Source organism: Orycteropus afer, unplaced genomic scaffold (assembly GCF_000298275.1).
Source record: "Orycteropus afer afer isolate SDZICR_OR568_19922 unplaced genomic scaffold, OryAfe1.0 scaffold00070, whole genome shotgun sequence".
Taxonomy (NCBI): domain Eukaryota; kingdom Metazoa; phylum Chordata; class Mammalia; order Tubulidentata; family Orycteropodidae; genus Orycteropus; species Orycteropus afer.
In genome coordinates, this window is record NW_006921657.1 from 8,352,543 (window position 1) to 8,373,290 (window position 20,748).

General features: G+C 45.9%; 1 protein-coding gene across 1 annotated transcript in view; it reads right to left on the reverse strand.

Moving 5' to 3' along the window:
- The window catches only part of HK1 (hexokinase 1), a 92,548-nt gene that overhangs the window by 3,645 nt on the left and 68,155 nt on the right, over positions 1-20,748 (reverse strand). Inside the window, exons 10-17 of the mRNA XM_007940667.2 lie at positions 20,264-20,568; positions 18,088-18,236; positions 17,441-17,560; positions 15,731-15,826; positions 13,586-13,685; positions 8,416-8,599; positions 6,054-6,209; positions 1,642-1,875 (exon numbers count right to left, since the gene is read on the reverse strand). Of these exons, the coding sequence (XP_007938858.1) occupies positions 1,642-1,875; positions 6,054-6,209; positions 8,416-8,599; positions 13,586-13,685; positions 15,731-15,826; positions 17,441-17,560; positions 18,088-18,236; positions 20,264-20,568 (1,344 nt within the window). The remainder of the gene's footprint in view (positions 1-1,641; positions 1,876-6,053; positions 6,210-8,415; positions 8,600-13,585; positions 13,686-15,730; positions 15,827-17,440; positions 17,561-18,087; positions 18,237-20,263; positions 20,569-20,748) is intronic.

Below are 20,748 nucleotides of genomic sequence, written 5' to 3' on the forward strand. Positions count from 1 at the left end.
CGGGCAGTGTTTCGTTCTGCTGTGCATGGGGTCGCTATGAGTCGGAAATGACTCGACGGCACTTAACAACAACAACATATATATATATACTATTTTCAGCAAAGACACAATTCAGTACAGTTTAAGAGAAGCTGAAAATACAGATAGGTGCTAGGTCCTGGACATGGACCACAGAGGTTTATCCAAAATGGTCAAGTATAGGCCAGTTCAGGAGGCTACACATGAACAAACATATTCCACACCAGCTGCAGTCCCTCTGAGACTCTGCCACCCCCTTCAATACCCCAGCACCTGAAAGGACAAGAAGGAGCCCCCCACCCTAACCCCAACCCCCAGTGAAGGACAATGCTAGTAGAAGGGATGCAATGCACTTGCATTCTCCAATGAAGACCAAAGACACAGCCAGGCAAGGATGCTTGTGGAGATGAGGCTCCAGGAGGTTCTAACAATGGCCATTTATTGAGCACCTACTAGGTGCCCCATATATTAGGTATATTCACTGCTGTGGAGTCAGATCAGACTCACAGCGACCCCTCCTTGAGTTTCCGAGAAGATATCACTATGGAAGTAGATTGCCCCACCTTCCTTCCTAGGAGTGGCTGGTGGGTGTGAACCGTCAGCCTTCTGGTTAGCAATCAAATGCCTTAGGCATTATGGTACCAGAGCTCCCTATATTAGGTATATACATTCCAAATGTGCCAGTGGCTATTATTATCCTATCTTATAGATGAGGAAGATGAGGCTTTGCAGAGATTAATTGGACAGAGCTCCTAAATGATGGTGCTGGAATTAAGTCCAAGAATGTCTGGCCCCAAAGTCTCACTCTAAGTTACTCCCATGTGCTGACTCAGATAATGATGCGGGCGGCTACTGAGGTGTAGAGACAGAGGTGGGGATGGAACAAGACGTCCAGATGGTTCCATCCCAAACCATGGCCATAAGATAAGCAGCTAATGTCTACATTGAGTTGGGTGAGGTTGCTCCTAAGTAGGGTGACATTGTAGCCCTCTCCACTGGGATGACCCCAGAGTAGAGACAGTTGCACCCCTTTCATTGGCAAAAGTACCCCACTTGGGCAATAAATTATATGGTATCTATACATAAGAACCAAGCTTTAGGACATGTAGCGGATCAAAGAGCAGGTGTCCTTCTCTGGCATGGGGTGTCAGACACTCCTCAGCCACTAGCTTCTAGACCTTGGTGACCAAAAGGAGGATACTTCATACCCCAACCTGCCATGACACCCAGGGCCAAAACTGCACCTGCCCTTCTAAGTCTTTACAAACTCTGGATTTAGCAGGTGATTAAGACAATGGGTCCTCCTCCCACTTCCCTTCACTCCCTCTCCCCACTTAGCAAACACAGCCTTCAGCTAGGCTGCAGCTGGCCAGGCTGATGGGAAGCCCACACCCATCCCTGCCTTCTCACCTATTCCCTATCACTATCCTGTACTTTGTTTGACCTAAGAGGGACCCAGAAAGACTGAGAGGGGGATCATGTCACGCTGCTGGTCTAAGCTAGCCAAGTGAAGCCACTTCTCTGCCTCCTCAAGGATCCCAGGCAAACTTCAGAGCTTTCACGACAGGAATCACACCCCAATGTTCCGGGAAGCTCTGCCGATCGAAAATGGAAGCCACTTACTGTGGATGAAGTTTGAAGAGCGTCCCATCCACTCCCACTGTCACATTCAGATGGTCTAGTCCCCTGTTCTCACGGATCTTATCCACCACGGCAGCCATCCCCGCGCCACACAGCTGCGCCGCCCTCTTGGACACGACCCCACACACAGTCTTGACAAGGATACTGTCATCGCAGGTACTGTTCAGCCCCAGCTGCTGGAGGATGGCCCGGACCTGGAGTAGTGCTAATCGGTCACTGCAGTAGACAAAAACAGGGGGCTGGATGGGGCGGGACCCACAAGAGCAGCCTAGGAGCTGACTCCAAAGGACCAGCCCCAAATCCCTGTGCTTACCTGTGAGTAAAAACATGATTTTTTTTCTTCAAAATACATTTTATTTTTTATTTTTAATGATCACAAAAACATTACATGTTAACTTGTAGAAAATTCAGCAAATCTACAAAAATATAAATTGGAAAATTCATACTATCTATAATTCCAACACCCAAGAAAATGCATCTTAATATGTTTCCTTCCCATCTATTTTTCCTGTCATTAAACAATGTTATATTCATGGGTATACAGGTGGATAGATGGGTGGACAGGCTGAACTAGTGGGTATATCTATGAAACGGGAAGTGTACCCAAGGCCATGTATAGGGTTGGCAGACAGTGGTCCTATAAGTTTATTTGTATGATCTGAATTCCCAGGTGTATAGTAGAGCTGACAAGGGGCAAGGTTGTAGTCACTTCTTGGTCACAGCCTGCTACCCAAAAGGACTAAGTAGTTGAACCTGTGGGCTCGGGACCATAGTTGCAGGAGACATCAAGCTCAATTGGCATAACATACTACACAAAACATTGTTCCACCTCCTACTTTGGTGAGTAGCGACTGGGATCTTAAAAGCTTGCAAGCAGCCATCTAGATGCAACAATGGGTCTCTCCTCATCCAGAGCAAAGAATGAAGAAAACCAAAAATTCATGGAAACAATTAGTCCTAGTGACTAGTACACCATGCGATCTGCAGCTTATACGACTATGAGACCAGAAGAACTAGATGGTGACTGGCTACCACTGTCAACCACTTAGAGGGGGATCTATGTAGGAGATTCTGGATAGAGAGGGAGAACAATGTGGAACAAAACTCAAAATCATTTGTAGAAAAAAAAAAAGGGGGGACCAGCTTTGCTGGTCTGATAGAGCCTGGTGAGACCCCTGAGACTATGGCCCCTAGTTACCCTTCAGGTCTGGAACTGAACTCATTCCTGTGACTTCCAGCCAAAAAATAGGCATATGAGATGAATATTTATATCAGGTAGATATTCTCCTTGGAGCAATCAAATGTGGAAGAACAGAAGGATAGTGTTTTCACAGGATGATAGCTCAGGGGAGAGGAATGCATAGGAAAGAAAGACAGGAAAGAGATAACTACAGGGAGGAAGTGGGAAGAAAGCTGTTACACTGTGGGGAATTGTAATCAATGTCATGAAATAAAACGTATATGAACTGCTGTATGGAAAATGAATTTGCTCTAAACTTTCACCCAAATCACAATAAAAATTAAAAAAAAAAATGTTTTGATAAGGTATCTAGTGTATAAATCTTTGTGTGCAACTCTTTTTCCTTAGGATCCACTGTTGGATTCAAGGGCTTTTGACACATTGCTAAGTGCCTTTCAGGACACTGTATCACTTTGCTCTCTCTAGCAGAGTATTTGCTGCACCTTTGCCCCTGTACAAATGATAACTTTAAAAAACTTTTGAGTTTGCTAAGAGTGGCATCACACTATGGTTTCATTTCCTATTAGTAAGGATGACCATCTTTTTCATTTGTTTGTTGACCTTATGAACTACTTATTCATCTCAAGACTTCTTTTCTCCTGGGTTTTTGTTGTCTCTGTCTTATTAAATTGAGAGGGATGAAGATGAAGACATTAATGACAATGACAAAGATGACAATGACAACAGTAGCCAGTCTTTTCTGAGGTCTTACTATGTGAGAGCTCTGATGGCTTAGCTGATAAGGCATTTGGCTGCTAACCAGAAGGTAAGGGGTTCAAACCTACCAGCTGCTCCATGGAAGGAAGATGGGGCAATTTACTTCCATAAAGATTTATAGCCTCAGAAACCCAATGGGGGTCGCTATGAGTCAGATTCGACTTGATGGCAGTGAGTTTGGTTTTTTTGGTTTTACTATGTGACAAGCACTTTACACACATCATCTCATTTATGCCTCCTAACAACCAACTAATGGGTTTATGATTATCCCTGTTTTAAACATGAGGAAATGGAAGCTAGGAGAAGCTCACAGCATACAGCACATAGCCAGCGTGGCAGAGCCGGGTCTCAAGTCCAGACCTGCCGGAGCTGTGGACCACCAAGTTATGCTCTGCATCTTATCTATATAACACAAATGTTTTCCTCAGTTTACTGTTTAACCTTTTACATTTAACTCCCTTCTTTTCTCTTTTCCTAATTTACACAAGCTTACATTATAATGTAAGCAGCTCTGGTGGCATAGTGGGTAAAGCATTTAGCTGCTAACCAGAAGGTCAGTGGTTCAGACCCACCAGCTGCTCCATGAGAGGAACACGAGGCAGTGGAGGTCACTATGAGTTGGAATCGACACTATGGCAGTGGGTTTGGTTTTGTGGGTTGCATTATGATGTAGCTAAATCTGGCAGTTCTTCTGATTTCGTTCACTCCTCAAAATCAATTACTAGGCTTCAAATTACCTTTCCCACCCTGAGATCAGAAAACTATTCACTGATATTTTCTCCTCATTCTTCTATGGTTCATATTTTCACTGTTTAGGCTCTCTGACCCATCTGGGTTGGTGACAGAAAGGAAGCGGTAACTCATTTTCTGACCCTGGGGCCACACAGCACTGTCCGCTGAGCACGGCCCCCTCCTGCCCCTGTGGCTGTGAAGAGCTGCTGCTCAACGCACCCAAGGCTCCCAGTGGCACTGTTTTGGCTCGTCTGCCTGCTGCTCGCTCTCAATGCTTTGGTTCTCGTGGGCAGTGAGGTTTACAGCAGGCTCCAGATACAGGCATAGGGAAAAGCAAAACACGGGCCCCAGTTAGCTGATGCTGGCGTTCCTTCTCATGGCCCTTACTAAAAACAAGGAGGCGGGGGCAAACTGGTTTTCCTTTTCAAGAGAACTTTTCCACCTAGTCTCATAGCTCACCTTGGAAGATGGCAAAAGCAGGCCTGGAATGTTTACTCCACATGAACAAAACAGCAGGGAGACAGATGTGACTTTCATGGGATGGATGGGGACACGCACACGCACACACACACACACACACACACACACAAGGAGTGGCCAGACTTGCCCCCAGGGCAAGTGGCTAGATGGTGGTTCTCAGCAGTCAGACCCAACGCCCCTTTAACACAAATACTTTTAATGCCTTTGTTATTGCTGTTAAAAAAAACCAAGAAAACCACACTCACTGCCATCAGGTTGGATCTGACTCACAGATCCGACTCACAGCAACCCCTCCTAGGGTTTCCAAGGCAGTATCACTATGGAAGTAGATTGCCCAACTTTCCTTCCAAGAGTGGCTGGGGGATTTGAACCGCCAGCCTTCTGTTTAGCAGTCAAGTGCCTTAGGCACTACGCCACCAGAGCTCCCATTGTTGCTGTCAGGTGCTATCAAGTTCATTCAGATTTCAGAGGACCCCATGTGACAGAGCTGAACTGCCTCACAGAGCTTCCTAGGCTATAGTCTACAGAGGCAGACGGACGGGGCTTTCTCCCACAGAGCGGCTAAGCAGGCGGGAACTGCCAATCTTGGTCAGCAGCCAAGGGCATGAGCACTTGTGCCACCAAGACTCCTTCCAGTGTCCCTTTTCTACCTAAAATGGACTCCATATAACCACTGACACATACATTTTCAAATGAGTCAACACACAAGCATACCTAGTTTTACTGCACTTTGCTTTACTGTGCTTGGCAGATACTGCGTTTTTTAAACAAACTGAAGGTCTCCGGCCACTCTGTGTCAAGCAAATCTATTGGCACTATTTTTCCAACAACATGTGCTTCTTCGTGTCTCTGTGTCACGTTTTGGTAATTCTCACAATATTTTAAGCTCTTCATAATGCGCATTTAAAAGACTACAGTATAGTATACATAATTTTATATGTACTAGGAAACCAAAACATTTGTGTGACTTTGCCACGATATTCACTTTATTGTGGTGGCCTGGAATCAAACCCTTAGTATTTCTGAGGTATGCCTGTACTGGCCCAAACAAATGAAAATAATTCATAATAAAATTGCATGATTTCAATATGTAAATGCTCAGGGCCTGACAACCCTCGCTCCAGAGGACAAAGAACACCCTCACAAAGGCTAAAATATTCCTTAGTGCTCCTATTACCCCATCAGGGACCACCCCCACAAGGACCCGGCCAGGCCAACCTCTCACCTCTCGATCTGAGAGAGATATTTGGTCTCAAAGATGCCCCGCGTCTTCAGGGTCTCAGAGATCTGCCCTCGGAAGAGAAATCCCTTCTTGGTGAAGTCGATCAAGATGTTACGGACAATCTCCCCCAGGTACATACCGCTGATCATCTTCTCAAACCTGAAACAGGAGGTGGGGTGGGTGTCTGTGAGAAGTGACCGGGACTGTCAGCCCCTCGGCCTCACAGTGACTCCAGGTCTCTTACTGCCCCTCCAGGGCATCAGCAGCAGGCACATGCCCAGCCCGGGCGTCCCCAGCAGAGGCACAGGAAAGGGAGACCAGGAAGGACTGGGAAAGCCGCAACCCTCCCCAAACCAGAAGCAAAATCAAGCCTGAAGCTAGACAGTCTTCCATCTCATCTAAGTTCCTGCTCCTTGCCTGGCTAAACCCCACGCATGCTCTCAGCACCAGCTTCCCTGAGAGGTCTTTCCTCCTCTCCAGACTGGGTTGTATCTGCCTATTATGGACTCCCACACACCCCATGCTTCTCTGTCTTCACAACATGGGGGTCCACTGCCTCTCTTTTCCACTGCACAGGAAGCCCCGGAAGGACAGAGACTATGAGTCTTGTTAGCCTGGAATCCTCAGAGCCCCGTGCAGCACTCAGCTCTCTGTAAGTGTACAACACATAGCTGTGGAATAAGCAAACCGCTAGGCTGAGGCTTACAGGGACAAAAAGGCAACAAGGGGGAATGGTCTTAGGTTTCTTAAAAGTTTTGCAAAAGTCCAGAGTACTGGTCAAGATATAGTAGAGGCCAGGCAGTTTGGAGAACTGAGGCTGCCACACACTCCTGAGAGCAACCTGTTCTTGGGGCTTTTTATTTCCTGCCCTCTCCACACTCAAGAATCTCTGAAAATGACAAGAGATTTAAAGGTTTTCATGGCATACACCCAAGCCTGGTATCCTCACACTGGGAAGAGTCCACTGGTGACACTCTGGGTGGTGTCAGGTGGTCCAAGGAAAAACATGGCAAAGCACTAAGTCACAGGGGAGAGGGCTGTTACCATCAATTCCTGCTCAATCCTTCTGACTCCTTCAAGGAGACCAACTCAGATTGGAGCTGATACGTTTTATCTCTATGAAGCCCCTTTGCTAATGTTGTAAAAAAAAAAGGGGGGGGTCTGACTTTAGAGCTTTTGGCAGGTAATAGCATCTAGGTAGAATTTTATTACACTGTTGGTTCTTCACTATATTCATGCTTATTCATCTACTTAAGGTAATTCTAGCTTTCCTTTTCTCTCCATCCTTCATTAAATTTAAGTAAAGAATACAAGCTAATTGAAAGAAACACATTAAATGACTGAACAACATAGGTGGTATTCCAAAAAGGTAAAAATCTTGAGGGTGGCTGGAAAACAACTTGTTTGGGAGGTGCGACCCCAGCCCTACTTTCTGCTTATAGGGACACAGCTTGTCCCAACTTGTCCTGGCTATTACAGGGGATGGTGCAATTCCTGAGACCAAAGGGGGCCTGGGAGTTTGAGGCAAAGGGTCACTGGGAGGGGTAGACACCATCACCTGAGTCTGAGACTTGAGCTGCAAAGCTACAAATAGCCACTAGATGGCAAAAGAGGTTCACTGTAGGGAAGATGAATTGGCAAAGTTGTTGCCTGCCATCAACATCAAGTGGGACCGACTCACAGCGACCCCTCCTTGGGTTTTCGAGGCAGTATCACTACGGAAGTAGATTGCCCAACCTTCCTTCCAAGGAGTGGCTGGTGGGTTTGAACCGCCAGCCTTCTGGTTAGCAGTCAAGTGCCTTAGGCACTAAGCTACCAGGGCTCCCTCCTCTGCTTTTACCTAGGCCTCCCCCTCCCCTGCCCAAATCCAATCCACATCTCTTTACCCTCCTCCCCTTCTATAATTAGGAAATTATATCCTATTTCCATTGACCTTTGATAACTGCTGGCCAAGTGGGCTTTACTTCCACTAAAGAACAAATCAAAATAAAAACCTGCTTACCAACAGGTTTCTATTTCAAAGAGGAAGAAACACAGCAAAGAAAAAACCAAAATCATCCAGGTGGCAACTGCCACCCTGTTCTCTGGACATATTCCTGAGCAGAGGAAAATTAGTCACCCATCATCTCGTACCAATCACCTACCACTTCTTACAAGGCAGAGGCCATCCTCATTGGTTGTCTGTGGTCCTTGGACCAACAAGCCAAGGTCAACAGTAAAGCAAGGACCTCCAGGGGCCAATCTCTAAGCCTCTGTCCACACCCTATTGCTAGAAAAGTCCTCCATTTTGAGAGGCAGAGTACAGCCAAATTGTTTTCCCAGCAGACAGACCCTCTCATGAATCCCTTCCACCAGGCAGAATTACCTTTGTTTTCCAGCATTTAAAGAATACTCATCCACCAATTTATCATAATTGGTTCTGATATCATCCAGACACCCGTTGTCCCCAAAGGCACCCCATTCCATGTTGATACACATTTCCCCGTTGGTCCCCTCTAGCGTCTCAACGTTCCTCATTTCCTCCATGTAGCAGGCATTGCTGCCCGTTCCTAAAACAAAGAAGAGTGGGAAATGAACAGCCAGACTTCCATACCTGAAGTCTTGCAACTGGACCTAGGGCCTGGGATTCCACATACAGCAGGCCCATTTTTCTTTTTTTTCCAATAGACGTTACTGTTTTAGAGCAGTTTTAAGTTTATGTAAGAATTGTGCAAAAGTCTAGAGCTCCGGTATGCTTCTACTATTAACATCTTACATTCCTGTAGGATATTTGTTATGATTGATGAACCAATGTTGACACATTATTAACTAAAGTCCACAGTTCACATTAGGGTTCATGCTTTCTGTTGTACAGTCCTAGGGTTTTGACAAATTCTTAATGTCATGTGTCTACCATTACAGTATCATACAGTTTCACTGTCCCCCAAATGTCCTGTGGTCCACCTATTCACTTCCTCCCCTTCCCTAAACCTCTGCAAACCACTGAAACATCTATCTCTATAGTCTTGCCTTTTCCTGAATGTCATATGGTTGAAATCGTACAATACATAGCTTTGTTGGGCTGGCCCTTTTCACTTAGCAATGTATATTTAAGACTCCTCCATGTCTTTTTGCAGGTAAATAGCTCATTTCTTTTTACTGCTGAATACTACTGTATAGTCTTGATGTATCAGTTTAACCATTCACCTCCTGAAGGCCATTTTATTTGCTTCTAATTTTTGGCAATTATGAATAAAGCTGCTAAAAACATTCAGGTGCAGGTTTCTACGCTGACCTATGCTTTCATCTCACTGAGGTCAATACCTAGGAGCACAATTGCTGGCTCACATGGTAAGCCTGCATCTAGCTTTTAAAAAACCTGCCAGACTGTATTCCAAAGGGACCAAGCCATTCTGCATTCCCACTAACAGTGAGTGAGGGTTACCACTGCTCACATCTTAACCAGCATTTGCTGTTGTCAGTGTTTTAGATTTTGGCCATTCTAATCAGTGGGTAGCTGTATCTCACTGCTGTAATCTGATGTGAGAAGCTCTGGTGGTGATGTGGTTCAGGCATTGGCTACTAACCAAAAGACTGAACCTACCAGTTGTTCTGAGGGAGAAAGATGAGGCAGTCTGCTTCCGTAAAGATTTATAGCCTTGGAAACTCTATGAGGCAGTTCTAAACTAAAAACTAAACTCACTGCCATCAAGTTGGATCCATCTTGTTTCCAAGGCGGTATCACTACGAAGTAGATTGTCCAATCTTCTCTCTGAGGAGTGGCTAGTGGGTTTGAACTACCAGCCTTCTTGTTAACAGTCAAATGCCTTAACCACTACACCACCAGAGCTCCTATGGGGCAGTTCTACTCTGTCCTAAGGGTTGCTGAGTCAGAATCAACTCCACGGCAGTGGGTTGGTTTGTTAGTGACATATGATGTTGTGCATGTTTTCAAATGCTTATTTCCCATCTGTTTATCTTCTTTGATGAGGTGTCTGTGCAGATCTTTTGCCTATTTTATAAGTGGATTGTTTGTTCTCTTAGATTTAAGAGGTTTTATTCCCATATATTTGGATATAAATCCTGTATAAGATATTTGTTTTCCAATATTTTCTCCTGTGAGGGTACATTTTTGAAATGAACAAATAGCTTCTCTTTTCTAACATTTTCCAGGAAAACCTCCAGATATAAAAGGAGAACCTGAATTAAGCCATCTATAGCATGTGATTGGCTTATTTTAAACTAAGGCATTAGTAGTGACAGTCTGGTGTGTTAACCTGTCCAAGGCCATATTTATTTTAATAGAGAATAATTTTACAACAAAGGAATTCTATCTTCAATGATGGACATTAGGGCAATACCCAGATTGGAATGGCATATATATACACACACACGCACACATATGTATAAGGAGTCTTGGTGGCCCAATAGTTAAGTGCTTGGCTGCTAACTGAAAGGCTGGTGGTTCAAACCCCCCAGAGGCTCCATGGGAGAAAGAGCTGGCAATCTGCTTCTGTAAAGATTACAGACAAGAAAACCAAGTGAGATAGTTCTGCTCTGTCACACTGGGTTGCATGAGTGGAAACTGACTTGACAGTACCCACCACCAATCCCACCACATATGTATGTATGTGGATATGTATGTATATCTATACAGATACATATATTGTTGTTGTTGTTATGTGCCATCTAGTTGGACCCGACTCACAGCGACCCCTCCTTGGGTTGCCAAAGCAGTATCGCTACGGAAGTAGATTGCTCCATCTTCCTTCCAAGGAGTGGCTGGTGGGTTTGAACCACCAGCCTTCTGGTTAGCAGTCAAGTGCCTTAGGCACTATGCTACCAGAGCTCCTACAGATACATATATACATATAAAAATAATAATACATCTGGGCTTCTCTGTGATCATGGAGGGAGCTCTGGTGGCATAGTACCTAAGGCACTTGACTGCTAACCAGAAGCCTGGTGGTTCAAACCCACCAGCCACTACCCAGAAGGAATGTTGGGCAATCTACTTCCATAGTGATACTGCCTCGGAAACCCAAGGAGGGGTCGCTATGAGTCAGATCCGATGCGATGGCAGTGCGCTGCGTTGTGTTATGATCATGGAGTCCCTGAACAAATGGTTGAGTAAAGGTTGGCAGTATGAACCACCCAGAGGCACCTCAGAAGAAAGAACCTGGCTATCTGCTTCAAAAGGTTACAGTCATTGAAAACCTCATGGAACACAGTACTACTCTTGTCACACACAGGAGCTCCATGAATTGGAACTGACTCAAAGGCAAGTGTTTTGTGTTAGTTGGTATCATACCACAAATGTTTGCTTATCTTTTCTTATTAAGGATGGTCACAGAGTATGCTTGTTCAGTAAACTCTCCTGCTTGAAGCAGAATGAATCCACAATTATTTCAGGAAGAGCAGTCACCTAAGCATTACAGGTATACCTTCCTAAGACAATGGATCTTCACGTGTTTGGTACCACAGTCCTCTCTGAAAATGTGATGATTCTCCCGAGAGCAATGAACATTTGTGTGGGTATGCGCATGTGTGGCATACAAGCTAACGTGTAGTCACCAGGGGTTCAGGAGCCTCTGATCTCAATCTTGAAGCCCCTAGAGCAGAACTACTCATCTGAGGACCAGGGCCAGGCCATGTCTGAGAGGAGGTAAGTAGAGAATTGAGAATAAGCATTCCAAAAGTTTTACAGTAGTTTTAATTGCCATGATATCCAAACTTGTGGTCACTGGACTTGGCTCACTGAATGACTGCAAATTAAAACCAACCAACCAACCAACCTAGGTGCCCTCACACAGGTATTTTAATATGCACCTGAATCACCTGAGGATGCAGATCCTGATTCAGGAGGTCTGGGGTGGCATACTGTCTGCTAACAAGAAGGCTGATGGTTCAAACCCACCAGCTGCTCCATAGGAGGAAGACGAGGCAATCTACTTCTGTAAAGACTTATTGCCTTGGAAACCCAATGGGGGTAACTATGAGTCAGAACTGACTTGATGGCAGTGGGTCTGGTTTTGGTTTGGCTGGGGGGCCTGAGATCCTGCATTTCAAACAAGCTCCTAGATGATGTCAATGCTACCAGTCCACAGACCACACTTTGCATCAAGTCCCCAGAGCAACGCTGAACCATCCTAAGGTGGGATTTGGTAGATTTTCATTGTTAGGGAACACAGAGACATTCCCACCATCATCACCAAAAGGGCTCTGGGGCATTTTCATCCTCTGAAGAAACTCAAGGAGAATTTGCAGACATTTCTGATGGCGTGCTTGGCTTTTTCTGTTTTTGTTCTCTTGGCTCCTCCTTTTCATTCTAGGTATAAAACTGAGAGAGGAGGGTCCCCAGAAGCGGAGGGAAGGCAAAGAAAGCCAGAACATGTAAACCAGACTTCTTGCCCATGAGAGTTCCAAGGAAAGAGATTCACTGATTCACTGATGGAGCAAGAGGGTTGGAATGTTGATCAAACCTGGTACCAGGAACACCTAATCACCTGGCAGTGTGGATGGGCGGACCTGAGACAAGAAAGCAGGCCTGGGGAAGGAGAAGAAAGTGCTGTGTCACCCTAGCTTTGCATTTCATACCTAAGCCCCTTCACAGGGAGGGACAGGGTGGAGAGAAGTTTGCAAAAGAAAAGATGAAAACCAAACAGGCCCCAAACAACCCTTCACCTGGACTTGCTTCTCAGTTTTTTGAATTCCAACAGAAACCAAAAGTGGTTTAACAATGAAAAGGTCTTGCTGGCATGTGCCTCTTGTTTGCTGAGGTCTTATCCCTAGCTCTTAACACTCAGCAAGCAGTCCACTCAGGTGGACACCCTCCCTATCCAGGTAGGGTCTGCAGATGTTGGCTAAGAAACTGGGGCCTTTTCCCAGCATCCTCTGACACCAGGAACAGGATCAGCTCGACAAATGGTTCCCTCACAGCCCAAATCAATATGCTTCAGGAATTGTATGTGCACTAGACCCAGTCCCTGAATGTGTTTAGATCACAAGAGAATGACCTGAAGAGCCAATAGATAACCTCTATGGGACCCATGTCAGTGGTGGGACTACTCGCAGATAGAAGCTAAGGTAAAATGGAACCCAAGACCATACTCTTTGGCCCTTAGCAGCTCTAAGTACTATAAGGAGAGAAGGAGGTAGTCTTTGCTTCCCTCCAAGCCTCAGACTCCCACCCTGCCATAAGAACCTCCACACAAGCCCAAATAGACTTGCCCTGCTGATCAGGCCAGCTCTCACCCCATCCACCCAAACCATGTGATCCATCAGGGGCCTCATTTGTAGAAAGAACACAATTTTTGACAGTCTGATCACAGAATTCTACTGCAAGGTAAAGCACGTGAGAGCATCTGGATGGGGAAAGCTCCCTGGAGAGCCCTGCCACCTCTGTCCAGGACTGAACTCTGGCCAAAGGTGGTGACAGGACGGTACTGACACATACACAGTGTCTCACGCAGAGGTAGAACTGCTGTGTGAATGCCCCCAAAACAGGAACACTTGCTTTCCCTTCCCCTGGGAGAGAGACCTTCCAAGACACCCACCTACAATGAGTCCGACCTCACAGGTGGGCTCCTCATAAGCACAGGTCATCATGGTGCCCACTGTGTCGTTGACCACAGCCACCACGTCCAGGTCAAATTCCTTTGGAAAGAAAGGGACATAGGTTTAGGAGATGGACGATTCTGCCTAGCTTGAATCCTGCCAGGTCACTGGTCCATAACCTGAAATGATTTTCTTACCACCTATAAAAAATAAACACTCCTTCACTGACTAAACGCCTACTAGTAATGATGCATCTAAAAGATGAGATCTAAGGAAGGGCAAGTATTCTACCCATGTTACAGATGGTACTGAGTACTAGGGGGCAGCCAAGAAGGAATCACTGAATGGAGAAAAGACAAGGGACCATGAGAGTTTGAGCTCTTGAGAGTTTAAAGTATGACAACCTGTTCAAAGGGCAAAATGGCAAGTTCGTTTCTCAGAATCTGTCCTTCAGAAATGGCCATGCAGGGCCACAAAGGTACATGTACAAAGATATGTACCAGAGCATGATTTGCAATAGCTAAAGAGAGGAAACAACCCAAATATTGATCAACAGGGGTTATGGAAACCTTGGTTCAGGCATATCGTGGGAACTTGTGAAGGCAGGAAAAAGAATGAGGTCTGCCTACAGGTAGTGAAAAGAAAAAATCCCGTATCATATTAAATGAGAAAAGCAAGTTGTAATATAGTACATACAGCACAGTTCCTATCTTTTAAAATGTGTATGTGTGTGTGTGCATGGAAAGCAAGCTGGAAGTATACACACTAACATTAAAAGTGAGATGGGCAAAAATGGACCACCCACATCTGTTCAATGAAGTATTAGATGTTGTTCAGCTTACCATCCCAGGTTCACTGAATCTTAGGGCCATATGCCTTTCTTGTTTTTGAGCTATTTTACAATTTTTCAAGTTGTAGAAAACCGATTATTAAGTTATTCTTATCCACAGAGACACAAACAAATTTTGCCAGGTGGAAGTGCAACTGGCACCTCGGCCCAAGTCATTCATCACACATTCCTTCCAGCATGCCTGACTGCCTGTATATTCGTCTGCTCTTTGGACTGTCCTTTAAACTGAGTAGTTTGTTTGTTCTTACTTCTTACTGTTTCCCTCATTAATTAATTAATGAGTGAAATGAAGCCTTTGACATTTTTCACTTTATACTCTGTCAATGTCCTCCAGCCAAAGCCCACCAGAAACACAGATGCAGGTGAGCAAAGCTGGGCTTACTGACTCTGCAACACATGCCACGGACACTGTGGGGGATCTCAGTCAGAAAGCACATACGAGAATTTCAAGGATTTGGGCTTGTGGTGTTGGTTTAGGGGAGGGGGTTGCACTCTGGATTGGGTGCTGTCAGGGAGCAGGGGCAATTACATATGACCGCCTATCTGACTAAGGAGCTCTGGGGGCACAGTGCCTAAGACTTATGACTGCTAAGCAGAAGGCTGGCCATTCAAACCTACCAGCTGCTCCGTGGAAGAAGATGGGGGCAATCTACTTCTGTGAAGATTTACTGCCTTGGAAAACGAAACTAGGGTTGCTGTGACTCAGAACTGACTTGATGGCAGCAGGTTTGGTTTTTTTTCTTTTTGTGTATCTTACTAAATCTTACCTAGAAGGCAGGGCAATGTAGCAAGACTAAGGCTGTAATTGGTAAAGAAGCAGCAATCACCGATATTAGCCAGGATAGATGGTTGTACAATGTTCAGAGTTCTGACATGATTATGGAGTGGTCTTATTTTTGTCTTAATCCATCATGGTTACAGAGCGGCCATATCTGATGTTAGCGCTCTGTGTAATTGTTTATGGTCCACAGAAGAACACCAAGGACAGCTCCCAGCAGTACCAAGGTCTAAAAGGACAGGGCCAGGCCAGCTCTGGTCTGTCCAGGGCGGCTTTGCTCTTTTTCAATTTGTATGAGCCAAGAGTTCCCGTTTCTTAAACAAAATGATCCTTTCACAGGACAAAACTATTAACCCTGGTTTTGTTGCTAGCAGGAGATTAAAGAAATGGGAGCCTTTTACTAACTAGGATGTGTATGTTTCTGTATTGCTCAAATTCTTTACAACAAACAAGTATAATTTTTATAATGCCCCCACAGAAAATAAAGATTTAAAAATACACATTTTTGATAGTTACCTCTCTCCTTTTTATCGCATCCCTTAGTAAGGTGGCTACATCGTGCCCCACACAGTCAGTTGCCTTAAAACCTTTTGTCCAGGTGATCAACACACCCTGAAATATGAAAGGCATCAGTAAAGCATAATTAATCTTCCCAGGTAGAACACAAAGTTTTACACCCTCCCTCCTGAGTCAACGTCTACTGAGAACTTACAGCGAGGCTTGTACCCAGACAGCTGAGGCACAAACCAATAAAGCACAGAGAGTTCTCCGTGGGCTCACCCTCTCCCCACTGTCCTCACACCAGTCTAGTTGCAGCCCCATTTTAGAGAGAGAGAAACTGATGTATGGAAGGTTAATGGACGTGTCCTAGTTCACTCAGCAAGTGGCAGTGCTAGGACTAGACCTTAAGTCTTCTGATTCTTAGCACTTGGGATAACCAACCAGCTCCCTGAAGACAAGTTTGTTGACAACATACATGAAGGAATGCAAATGTTTAGTAACAATGTGGACTCTTCAGCGTACACTTGCCAGGAAAAAAGTGCTATGAGTGTGTACTCACTATGAGGAGTACAAAGTGACAGTATAAGTAAACTGCTTTCAAAAGTCACTTAGACCTTTGAAAGCTGTGAAAAACAAGTTCCTGTGTATCCAATTCCTGAGATCTAAAAGGGAGTAGGGAGCTCTGGTAGCATAGTGGCTAAGACACTTCCCTGCTAACCAGATGGCTGGCGGTTCAAACCCACCAGCCACTCCTCGGAAGGAAGGTTGGGCAATCCTACTTCCGTAGTGATACTGCCTCGGAAACCCAAGGAGGGGTCACTATGAGTCAGGTTTGACTCGAGGGCACATAACAACAAAAGGGAGTAAGGAGAAAAAGACTGGATTAACTGGCTTACAAAGACCCCCCCTAGCTCTCCTCAAACTGAGAATCACATGCCTTAAACCCTGGCCTAAGGCCCTAGGTGACCTGAGGCCACCTCCAGGGCCTCCTCCCAGGCCACACCCTACTTGTGACACACAAAGCTACCTGAGGCTTTTCCAACAGGATAGGCTCCGCCTTACCTCCATGACTCTGCACAATTGTTTTCTACTGCCTGGAATATATCCTACACAGACCTCAGCCTCAACTGCCTGGGGTGCAGGAGCTATTGGTGGTACAAGGGTGTGGCTTTCCCATTAGACTGTGGGTCTCTGGGTCAGGAACTAGACCCTTCAGCTCTGTACCCAGCACTTAGAACTCAGTAGAGACTCAAGCCCTGATTCTGTACCCCTTCTCATGCCATTTGTTCAACATTTACTAAATGTCTCCTTGGATAAGATTCTGGGTAGGAGGTGTGGGGGTAACAGGCCCTTCCTTGCTCAAAGAGCTTACAACATAGGAAAAAGAAAGGCATGGCCATAAATAATTGTATAAGAAATGCTACAATCAAGGCAACAATCAAATGCACAGGGAACATAGAAAAAGGTGAGATTTTTTTTTTTTTTTGCCCGAGGGACCAGAAGGCTTCCAAAAGAGATGAATGCTTTATTTAAGTGGTCAAAGTAGAGAAGAGTCCAAGACATATGGAGGATGTGAAATAAAGCCTGAGTCAACCCACTGTGACGTGCGGGCTAGTCCCAGACATATAAGGATGAAACAGGGACAGAAGAGGCCTCAAGAGCCGTCCCTGGCTACAGGGGAGCCAGTGCTGCCCAATGTCTGAGGCCTGAAGGAAAGAGACTCACCGCATCCAAGCTTGTCTGCTTGCAGGGAAAGGAGAACGTGAAGCCCAGAGGCATTCTGGGGCCTTTGATCCCCATATAGTCCAGGAAGTCAGAGATGCAGGAAACGATGTGGTCAAACAGCTTTAGGAGAAAAGAAGGCATTACCCATGATCTCTCTGGTTTCATACTTTCAGAGCACATGGACATGTATACACATACACACACATACACACACACATATACCCAAACACATGTGCACACATAAACTCACACATCTGTGTACATGTACACACACACACATTCATATACATGGACACATCCATTCACGTGCATACACATACACACACATACATATACGCTCACATATATACATACACATACACACATATACATTCACACACATGCACATACACACTCAAATGTATACAGACACATGTACACACACACATATATTCCTGACATACGTAGAGTAAGACCCGTTCTCCAGGATCTTCATAGCCACTTGAGTGCCACAAGCCCGGCATAGCTGAAAGGTCTCTCAATACTTCAGGCCACAAGTGCTCAGCTATGGTACCACATGGTGGGTTTTGGGGACTACCGAGGCTACTACTGACCACATGTGGTGCATACCCCCTCCCCCCAGTAGTGTAAAGGTAGAACCGTCTCACCTCTTCCCCAGTGCCCTGCATGATTTCAATGGGAATGGCATAGATCTTGTTGTGCATTTCCACTGTCCTCCTCTTCCCACTACGGATTTTCACCAGCAGGACACGGAAATTCGTTCCTCCAAGATCGAGGGCCAAGAAGTCACCATTCTCTGTTGTAGCCAAGAACATAAAGAATGTCAAAAAACAAAAAAGGAACATCAACAACAGCTCAACGCCTCAGCAGCTGGCAACCGGCTTTCGGGGTGAGAATCCCTATGCTACATACAAGGGGGAAGCTGCGAGTCCTCCACAGGCTGACATGGCCCCTCTTCCCCTCCTCCAGCAGGCAGCCCAGGTGCAGAGAAGGGGTAGGCACCACGTCACTAACCACCATGCACTTTCCAACCACTGAGCAACACTGGAAGGACAAGAGCCACTTGTCACAACAAACGAACTTTACCAAGGTTAATAAGAAAACCTGGCAGTGAAGTCCTGAGGATACCTCATGTGAAAAGTAGCCATTGATGTCAGTGTGTGGACTGTTTATAAAAACAGACATTATCATTCCCTTCCCTGCTTCCATGCTTTTTTGCAGGATCATTTTGTAGTTCAATCCATCAAAATATGGAATCTGTTTCTCCTTCCCCTGAATTTACCAGTTGCTATAGACTTGACGACAACTCATGGCGGGCCCATGTGTGACAGAGTGGACCTGTGCTCCGCAGGGTTTTCAATAGCTGATTTTTCAGAAGTAGACCACCAGGCCTTTCTTCTGCCTCTGGATGGACTCAAACCTCCAACCTTCTAGTTAGCAGCTGAGCCCATTATCTGTTGCCCCAGTGAATCTGGGCTGGCCTTATATAACTTGATTTGGCCGACAAACTGTGGCAGAGCAAAGCTATGCCAGTCAGCCTAGATATCCAAGTGGTTTTGCCATCTCCACTCTCCCTCCTGGACCTTGCTGCCACCACATGAACAAGCCTGGTGGCTGGCTGGAGTGTGAGGCCAATGGCCAGGTACCCCTGCCACCCCAGTAGACAGAGAGCCCACTGCCAGACACATGAGGCAGGCCACCTGGGATCATCCTCCCAGCTGACCACAGACACAAGCAGGAGCGAGGCGAGTAAACATCAGCTGATCCTGGGCCAGGAACTTGTGAGCAATAGTCAATGGTTGCGGTTTAAGCTACTAGGTTTGAGGAAGGTTTATAAAGCAATAATAAATAACTTCCACATCAGCCCTATTCATATCATGAACATTTCATTACTCCAAGCATCCCAAGAAGCCTTTCAGATTCCCCATAGTGCTCAGCTCCAGTGAGAACTGCCAGATGACTGTTAAGGGTTGGATTCTGTTCTCCAATCTGCCTGGGTATGCAAATCTCCAGGCCCCTGTCTGCCTCATGTACATACTGTCAGGATTTAGGAAGGGTCTGGGTTAAACTTTTTCCTTCCTCATGGATCCAGGCACTGGGTGTCTAATCCTTTTCCTGGCTGACAGTGTTTCTGAGAGAACTTAGAACAATCTCAGTGCTGTAGGATTTGCCCAGCTTCTTTCTTTTGAGAACTCTTTCTCATTTGGTGCAAATGGTTAATGAGCTCGGCTACTAACAGAAAGGTTGTAAGTTTGAGTCCATCCAGAGAAACCTCGGAGCATTGGTGATCTACTTCTGAAAAATCAGTCCATGAAAATGCTATGGAGCAGTTTGATTCTCTAACACTTGGGGTCGCCATGAGTAGAGTCAACTGCAATTATATGGGTTTCTGATTCAAAGCATGGCTGGGAGATGGTGCTCACCGGGGAGGCCCCAAACCAAACCCACTGCCGTCAAGTCAATTCCAACTCATAGTAACCCTACAGGACAGAGCTGAACTGCTCCCATGGGGTTTCCAGGACTGTAAATCTTTACAGAGACAGACTGCCTCATCTTTCTCCCACAGAATGGCTAGTGGGTTTAAACTGCTGGCCTTTTGGTTAGCAGTCAAGTGTTTTAACCACCGTACCACCAGAGTTCCTTTAACCAGGGCAAGTCAGCGGTAAAAACGGAACAGAGGTTTGAGCTAGTTTACAGCTCCTGCCAAAATCGTACATACCAAGAGCAAATTCATCCACCAGAGGATCCATTCGCCCCCAACCCACTGTGACTGGGTCACTGGTAAGAGCATGAGGGGATGTCAGCCCCCAATAGGGCCCTCACCGGTCCCGTCTGGAGTGCTCCGGACAAAGGAGGGAAGCATCTTGACGGTGGCTGCGTCATGCGTCGCCTTCTTCAGCCCAAACTCCATCTCATTCCGCATCCGCTTCTTCACCTCCATCAACATTTCCTTGGTAAGGCGGAAGTAGGCCAGGGTCTCCTCAATCTGCCGGTGCTGCTCAGCCAGGCGGTAAGCCACGGCGGTCACCATGGCGGCCCCCTTGCCACTGCCACTCTCCGACAGCAGGAAACGCACGTCGGAGTCAGGAACCAAGCGCCGCAGGGTCTTGTGGAAACGCCGGGAATACCTGGGGTGTGGGACAGAGGGATGGGCAAGCCTCAAGAGTTGGACTAAGCCATTTGCAGGAAATCTCCAGCACCCTTTTCTTTTTCAACATTTTAATTCCATTTTCTACACTTACACTTACTACTTTCATTACACAAGTCATATGTCCACTGTAGGAAAGTTAGCAAATGTAGATTGGGGA